This window comes from Oncorhynchus tshawytscha, unplaced genomic scaffold, assembly GCF_018296145.1.
Source record: "Oncorhynchus tshawytscha isolate Ot180627B unplaced genomic scaffold, Otsh_v2.0 Un_contig_1368_pilon_pilon, whole genome shotgun sequence".
Classification (NCBI taxonomy): domain Eukaryota; kingdom Metazoa; phylum Chordata; class Actinopteri; order Salmoniformes; family Salmonidae; genus Oncorhynchus; species Oncorhynchus tshawytscha.
In genome coordinates, this window is record NW_024609717.1 from 57,212 (window position 1) to 65,877 (window position 8,666).

General features: G+C 46.4%; 1 protein-coding gene across 1 annotated transcript; it reads right to left on the bottom strand.

The window, feature by feature from the left end:
- Positions 1-6,401: 6,401 nt before the first annotated feature.
- LOC112248071 (oocyte zinc finger protein XlCOF6.1-like) lies at positions 6,402-7,988 on the bottom strand. The gene is made up of 2 exons (XM_042317209.1): positions 7,804-7,988; positions 6,402-7,644 (listed from the first exon to the last, which is right to left on the bottom strand). The coding sequence occupies exons 1-2, from the start codon at positions 7,967-7,969 to the stop codon at positions 6,503-6,505; spliced, it is 1,308 nt and encodes a 435-aa protein (XP_042173143.1). The 5' UTR covers positions 7,970-7,988; the 3' UTR covers positions 6,402-6,502.
- Between the last annotated feature and the right edge of the window lie 678 nt (positions 7,989-8,666).

The following is an 8,666-nucleotide window of genomic DNA, read 5'->3' on the forward strand; positions in this document are numbered from 1 at the left end:
TATTTCTATTCAACATTCACTCCTTCTATTCAACTCCTTCTGTTCAACACCTTCTGTTCAACTCCTTCTATTCAACTCCTTCTATTCAACTCCTTCTATTCAACTCCTTCTATTCAACTCCTTCTGTTCGCACTCCTTCTGTTCAACTCCTTCTATGTTCAACTCCTCTCAACACCTTCTATGGCTATTATTCAACTCCCTTCTATTCAACTCCTTCTATTCAACTCCTTCTGTTCAACTCCTTTCAACACCTTCTGTTCAACTCCTTCTATTCAACTCCTTCTATTCAACTCCTTCTATTCAACTCCTTCTATTCAACTCCTTCTGTTCAACTCCTTCTATTCAACACCTTCTATTCAACTCCTTCTGTTCAACTCCTTCTGTTCAACACCTTCTGTTCAACTCCTTCTATTCAACTCCATCACTGGCAGACAGGAACACTTCCCATTTCCCCCATGATTTAAATCAGTCTTCCAATTGTGCGACTGGATGTGAAGGGTTTAACTTCTAAACAGTGATCGTTGGAGGGGTCATCTAGTGGATTAGACTGTCACTTGTCCTTTCTGTTCCAGAAGCCTTTTGGCAAGGAAGAGTCCCCTGCTCCCCCAGAGACACTTGTGTTCCAACAGCTGCAGCTGAAGGGGAGTTCAGCGATTTCTGACACACCTGTTTCTGAACATGGCCATATTGGGCTTGGAAATGATCTGTTGCTTAGGTATACTTCCTGTAACTCTGCCATCGACTGTATGGGATCAGATTGGACTTTCATGAACAGTTCAGCAGGTTTGATACCATCTCTATGACGGAGGGTCATAAACTAATCCTAAACGACTTTAGGCTGCATGTATTTCTGACATCTATGGTTGGAGAAGGTCACTGACGAGGTAATAATTGTGGAGTTGTTTGTCCAAAGATCTGTAAAGCTTTCTGTAAAACACAACAGCTCCCCATTTGATCCAAGTGTTTCTCCTTGTAAATGTATTAGATTAATATTACATTTATCCCTCCATTGACTTCACACTGCATGCTGAAAGGTGAAGACCTCATACCTTTACTGTGGACCACAGAGATCCAATTGAAAAAATTTACTTATTTAACTAGGCAAGTCAATTAAGAATAAATTCTAATTTACAATGACGGCCTCCCGGGGAACAGTTGGTTAACTGTTCCCCGGTAGAACGTAACGGCAGAACGACAGATTTATACCTCGTCAGCTCTGGCATTCGATCCAGCAACCTTTCAGTTACTGTCCCAACGCTCTAACCACTAGGCTACCTGCCGCCCCCGATACAGGCCAGCACATTATGTTGACCTTATTAGTCGACCATGAGGTCCTCACATTATGTTGACCTTATTAGTCGACCATGAGGTCCTCACATTATGTTGACCTTATTAGTCGACCATGAGGTCCTCACATTATTTTGACCTTATTAGTCGACCATGAGGTCCTCACATTGCTGACACCATAATAGATTTACAGAGAGATATGTGACCTGGGAAATAAGATCTGAATGAACCGAGCCAAGACTGGTGGTTTTGTGGATCCATGCCAAAGTATGTGACATTTCATATCCAGATTTAGATTTTTACTGGCTGTGGGGTGTCTCAGCCAAACTCCTGTCTGTGGTGATAAAACTATTTTGCGAGCACAGACAGTCATTTAAAGCACCCTTAACATGTATTGGATCAGGAGTTACTATCTGATCCCTGCAAGGCTCTGCTAAAATACTTCAAATATGTACAATAACAGTTTTATAATGACAGTTCACTCAACTGCTTAATGACATCTGACATAAGGGGGCATGCGACTCCTGTTCTGGACAGCCCATCCACATGGTTTGCAGGCTCTTGTTCCATCCCAGCACTAACACAGCGGCTTCAGCTGAATCACCTTGTTGTGAAGGGTCATGCCAAAGAGGGGATTTGATTATTCTGGCCTTGGTTGCACCGAGCTATGTCCCGTCACATGACCAAGTGAAGCAGGTGAGGGAAGCAAGTGAGGGAAGCAGGTGAGGGAAGCGCACCCTGCTGACATTGAACAGCAATTTGTGGTGCTTAGTCATATTGTCAACAACGCAGCATGATGCTATGTCCCGTCACATGAACGAGTGAAGCAAAAACCATCAAGCGCTATGATGAAACTGCCCCCTCATGAGGACCGCCACAGGAAACAAAGACCCAGAGTTACCTCTGCTGCAGAGGATAAGTTCATTACAGTTAACTGTCTCTCATGAGGACCGCCACAGGAAACAAAGACCCAGAGTTACCTCTGCTGCAGAGGATAAGTTCATTACAGTTAACTGTCTCTCATGAGGACCGCCACAGGAAACAAAGACCCAGAGTTACCTCTGCTGCAGAGGATAAGTTCATTACAGTTAACTGCACCTCAGATTGCAGCCCAAATAAATGCTTCACAGATTTCAAGTAACAGACACATCTCAACATCAACTGTTCAGAGGAGACTGTGTGAATCAGGCCTTCATGGTCGAATTGCTGCAAAGAAACCACTACTGAAGGACACCAATAAGAAGAAGAGCCTTGCTTGGGCCAAGAAACACGAGCAATGGACATTAGACCGGTGGAAATCATTAGACCGGTGGAAAACCGGTGGAAATCATTAGACCGGTGGAAATCATTAGACCGGTGGAAATCATTAGACCGGTGGAAATCTGTCTTTCGGTCTGATGAGTCCAAATTTGAGATTTTTGGTTCCAACCGCCGTTTCTTTGTAAGACGCAGAGTAGGTGAAAGGATGATCTCTCCATGTGTGGTTCCCACCGTGAAGCATGGAGGAGGAGGTGTGATGGTGCTTCACTGGTGGTGACACTGTCAGTGATTTATTTAGAATTCAAGGCACACTTAACCAGCATGGCTACCACAGCATTCTGCAGCAATACGCCATCCCATCTGGTTTGGGCTCAGTGGGACTATCACAATGACCTTATTACATTATTACTCAAATACAAATTATAATTCATTCACCTTGTTACTGACAAAATTAATAGTATTACTGTAAACTGTTATGTTACAGTAATAGTATTACTGTAAACTGTTATGTTACAGTAATAGTACTACTGTAAAATGTTTTGTTACTGTGTTACTGTACAACCCTGTGTGACTGTAACCCCCTGTGTTACTGTAACCCCCTGTGTGACTGTAACCCCCTGTGTGACTGTAACCCCCTGTGTTACTGTAACCCCCTGTGTTACTGTAACCCCCTGTGTTACCCCCGTGTTACTGTAACCCCCGTGTTACTGTAACCCCCCGTGTTACTGTAACCCCCTGTGTTACTAATGTGTATCCCCAACACTGGTGCAATAACATCAATATGCAAATCAAACATTCCCAAGAGGAGAGTTATTGACTAGAGATAATATTTATTTTTATTTTTCCTTCATTTAACTAGGCAAGTCAGTTAAGAACAAATTCTTATTTTCAATAACGGCCTAGGAACAGTGGGTTAACTGCCTGTTCAGGGGCAGAACGACAGATTTGTACCTTGTCAGCACAGGGGTTTGAACTTGCAACCTTCCGGTTACTAGTCCAACGCTCTAACCGCTAGGCTACCCTGCCTCTAACCGCTAGGCTACCCTACTCTAACCACTGCTACCCTGCCTCTAACCACTAGGCTACCCTCCCTCTAACCACTAGGCTACCCTGCCTCTAACCACTAGGCTACCCTGCCTCTAACCACTAGGCTACCCTGCCTCTAACCACTAGGCTACCCTGCCTCTAACCACTAGGCTACCCTGCCACCCCTCCACTCTAACCACTAGGCTACCCTGACTCTAACCACTAGGCTACCCTGCCTCTAACCACTAGGCTACCCTGCCTCTAACCACTAGGCTACCCTGCCTCTAACCACTAGGCTACCCTGCCTCTAACCACTAGGCTACCCTGCCTCTAACCACTAGGCTACCCTGCCTCTAACCACTAGGCTACCCTCCACTCTAACCACTAGGCTAACCTGCCTCTAACCACCAGGCTACCCTGCCTCTAACCACTAGGCTACCCTGCCTCTAACCACTAGGCTACCCTGCCTCTAACCACTAGGCTACCCTGCCTCTAACCACTAGGCTACCCTGCCTCTAACTACTAGGCTACCCTGCCTCTAACTACAGGCTACCCTGCCTCTAACTAGTAGGCTACCCTGCCACCCCTCCACTCTAACCACTAGGCTACCCTGCCACCCCTCCACTCTAACCACTAGGCTACCCTGCCACCCCTCCACTCTAACCACTAGGCTACCCTGCCTCTAACCACTAGGCTACCCTCCACTCTAACCACTAGGCTACCCTGCCTCTAACCACTAGGCTACCCTCCACTCTAACCACTAGGCTACCCTGCCTCTAACCACTAGGCTACCCTCCACTCTAACCACTAGGCTACCCTGCCTCTAACCACTAGGCTACCCTGCCACCCCTCCACTCTAACCACTAGGCTACCTGCCACCCCTCCACTCTAACCACTAGGCTACCCTGCCTCTAACCACTAGGCTACCCTCCACTCTAACCACTAGGCTACCCTGCCTCTAACCACTAGGCTACCTTGCCTCTAACCACTAGGCTACCCTGCCGCCCCAAATCCATAATATCCATAATGTTTAGAAAGTTTTCATTTATGCAGATAGAAACTAAATACATTTCTGGAAGAAAATACACTTGAATTAAAACATGATGTCATAATTCATACTCTTTAGTACATTTTCATATGAGAATATTACAGATGGACTTCAGGTCTTGCAGGATCATTATGCAGAGCCTGGGGTCAAGTGTTAACACACCCAGACAGTCACATGTACTCTTTTCCCCACCGGAGACCGGAGTTCCATCCCCCTCCCACCTCCCCCTCTGTTAACAAAGTGTTAAAAGGTAAAACATACAGTGTGGAGAACAAGTATTTGACACACTGCCGATTTTGCAGGTTTTCCTACTTACAAAGCACGTAGAGGTCTGTAATTTTTATCATAGGTACACTTCAACTGTGTGAGACGGAATCTAAAACAAAAATCCAGAAAATCACATTGTGTGATTTTTAAGTAATTAATTTGCATTTTGTTGCATGACATAAGTATTTGATCACCTACCAACCAGTAAGAATTCCGTCTCTCACAGACCTGTTAGTTTTTCTTTAAGAAGACATCCTGTTCTCCACTCGTTACCTGTTATAACTGCACCTGTTTGAACTTGTGACCTGTATAAAAGACACCTGTCCACACACTCAATCAAACAGACCTCAACCTCTCCACAATGGCCAAGACCAGAGAGCTGTGTAAGGCTGGGATGGGCTACAGGACAATAGGCAAGCAGCTTGGTGAGAATGCAACAACTGTTGGCGCAATTATTTGAAAATGGAAGAAGTTCAAGATGACGGTCAATCACCCACGGTCTGGGGCTCCATGCAAGATCTCACCTCGTGGGGCATCAATGATCGTGAGAAAGGTGAGGGTTCAGCCCAGAACTACACGGCAGGACCTGGTCAATGACCTGAAGAGAGCTGGGACCACAGTCTCAAAGAATACCATTCTCAAAGAAAACCATTAGTAACAAACTACACCGTCATGGATTAAAATCCTGCAGCGCACGCAAGTTCCCCCTGCTCAAGCCAGCGCATGTCCAGGCCCGTCTGAAGTTTGCCAATGACCATCTGGATGATCCAGAGGAGGAATGGGAGAAGGTCATGTGGTCTGATGAGACAAAAATTAAGCTTTTTGGTCTAAACTCCACTCGCCGTGTTTGGAGGAAGACGAAGGATGAGTACAACCCCAAGAACACCATCCCAACTGTGAAGCATGGAGGTGGAAACATCATTCTTTGGGGATGCTTTTCTGCTTTTCTGCAAAGGGTACAGGACGACTGCACCGTATTGAGGGGAGGATGGACGAGGCCATATATCGCGAGATCTTGGCCAACAACCTCCTTCCCTCAGTAAGAGCATTTTGAAGATGGGTCGTGGCTGGGTCTTCCAGCATGACAACGACCCGAAACACACAGCCAGGGCAACTAAGGAGTGGCTCCGTAAGAAGCATCACAAGGTCCTGGAGTGGCCTAGCCAGTCTCCAGACCTGAACCCAATAGAAAATCTCTGTATTGCCCAGCGACAGCCCCGAAACCTGAAGGATCTGGAGAAGGTCTGTATGGAGGAGTGGGCAAAAATCCCTGCTGAAGTGTGTGCAAACCTGGTCAAGAACTACAGGAAACGTATGATCTCTGTAATTGCAAACAAAGGTTTCTGTACCAAATATTAAGTTCTGCTTTTCTGATGTATCAAATACTTATGTCATGCAATAAAATGCAAATTAATTACTTAAAAATCATACAATGTGATTTTCTGATTTTCTTTTTGTTTTAGATTCCGTCTCTCACAGCTGAAGTGTACCTATGATAAAAATTACAGACCTCTACATGCTTTGTAAGTAAGAAACACTGCCGATTTTGCAGGTTATCAAATACTTGTTCTCCCCACTACATGGGGAGGTTTAACAGAATAATTACAAAAACAGTCAGTCAATATTAGTTAGATATGTAGCCGCCCAGCTTGGCAGCTCCATTATAAGGTCAGTGTTGGGCACTGCACTGTGAATTACTTCTTGATGTTCTTTCAGCATTTCTTTCCATTTAAAACAATTCCCGCACTGATCACAGCTGTATGGCTTCTCTCCCGTGTGTATTCTCTGGTGTTGCTTTAGATTTCCTTTCTCGCTGAAGGTCTTCCCACATTGGGAGCAGTGGAAAGGATTCTCCCCTGTGTGTCCTCTCTGATGTTGCTTTAGGACATTTAACCGACTGAAGCTTTTTCCACATTGAGAGCAGTGGTATGGCTTCTCTCCACTATGTATTCTCTGATGTCTCTTTAAGTCTCCTGCCTGACCGAAGCTCTTACCACATTGGGAGCAGTGGTGGGGCTTCTCTCCACTATGCATTCTCTGATGACTCTTAAGGCTTCCTTCCAATTTAAAACTCTTCCCACAATGATCACAGCTGAATGGTTTCTCTTCTGTGTGAGTTATTTGGTGCCTCTTCAGATATGATGACAGACTGAAACTCTTCCCACACTGGGAGCAGTGAAAAGGTTTCTCTCTTGTGTGAGTTTGTTGGTGTTTCGTTAAATTTGATAACTGATTAAAACTCTTCCCACATTGGGAGCAGTGGAAAGGCTTCTCCTCTGTATGTATTTTCTGGTGTCTCTTCAAATGTATTGACCAACCAAAAGTCTTCCCACACACGGAGCAGTGGAAAGGCTTCTCCCCTGTGTGCATTCTCTGGTGAGCCTTTACGGTGTCTACACGATGGAACCTCTTCCTACACTGAAAGCAGTGGTACGACTTCTTTCCTGTGTGAATAAGCTGGTGCCTCTTGCTTGGGGTCTGAAATCTCTCCGCACATTGACCACACGGGTGAGGCTTCTTTCTTTTGTGAATCTGATTGGGAGATTTGGGGTGAGTTGGACAAATAAAACAGTCTCTGCAGTCTGTGCAGGGTCTTGGCCTACAAGTGTGCCTTCTCAACTCCTCTGGCTCATAGAAACTAGTGAAGCAGTCCATGCAGTGGTGATGTTTCTGTCTTGAGTTCCTCTGTCTGTGTTTATGGTTTCCTGATGCTGTGGAACTGGGCTCACTGTCTGAACCTGGGTTGGAGATCTCTCCTGTGGGAATATGAACATATATGGGGATAGAATTAGAACGGTAACATTGAAATGGGATTTAAAAGACTATTGATGCAAGTAGAAGCAATACAATAGTTCTGGAATCCCCTGTGGCTGCCAAGGCAACAACCTCTCTCCGTACTCCACACCTGAACTTACCTGGGTCAGTGATACTATCTACTTCCTCCTCTTCCTCCTCTAGGTCTGGAACAGACACTTCCCTGTTCTCCTCTTCTTCGTTGACTGCTCTCTCCTCCTCCACCTCCTCATTGACTGCTCTCTCCTCCTCCTCCATCTCCTCTGTGACGGCTCTCTCCTCCTCCATCTCCTCTGTGACGGCTCTCTCCTCCTCCATCTCCTCTTTGACTGCTCTCTCCTCCTCCATCTCCTCTTTGACTGCTCTCTCCTCCTCCATCTCCTCTTTGACTGCTCTCTCCTCCTCCATCTCCTCTTTGACTGCTCTCTCTCCTCCTCCATCTCCTCTTGACTGCTCTCTCCTCCTCCATCTCCTCTGTGACTGCTCTCTCCTCCTCCATCTCCTCTGTGACTGCTCTCTCCTCCTCCATCTCCTCTTTGACTGCTCTCTCCTCCATCTCCCTTTGACTGCTCCTCCTCCTCCACCTCCTCCTCCACTTTGACTGCTCTCTCCTCCTCCACCTCCACTTTGACTGCTCTCTCCTCCTCCATCTCCACTTTGACTGCTCTCTCCTCCTCCTCCTCCTCTTTGACTGCTCTCTCCTCCTCCATCTCCTCTTTGACTGCTCTCTCCTCCACCTCCTCTTGACTGCTCTCTCCTCCTCCTCCTCTTTGACTGCTCTCTCCTCCTCCTCCTCCTCTTTGACTGCTCTCTCCTCCTCCCTCTTTGACTGCTCTCTCCTCCTCTTCTTTGACTGCTCTCTCCTCCTCTCTTTGACTGCTCTCTCCTCCTCCTCCTCTTTGACTGCTCTCTCCTCCACCTCCTCTTTGACTGCTGTCTCCTCCTCCTCCTCCACTTTGACTGCTCTCCCCTCCTCCTCCACTTT

Coding starts and splice junctions, on each gene's coding strand:
- LOC112248071 (XM_042317209.1), bottom strand. CDS start 7,969: ATGGAGGAGGAGAGAGCCGTCACAGAGGAGATGGAGGAGGAGGAGAGA. Junction 7,645..7,803: donor AGATAGTATCACTGACCCAG/GTAAGTTCAGGT, acceptor ATATTCCCACAG/GAGAGATCTCCAACCCAGGT.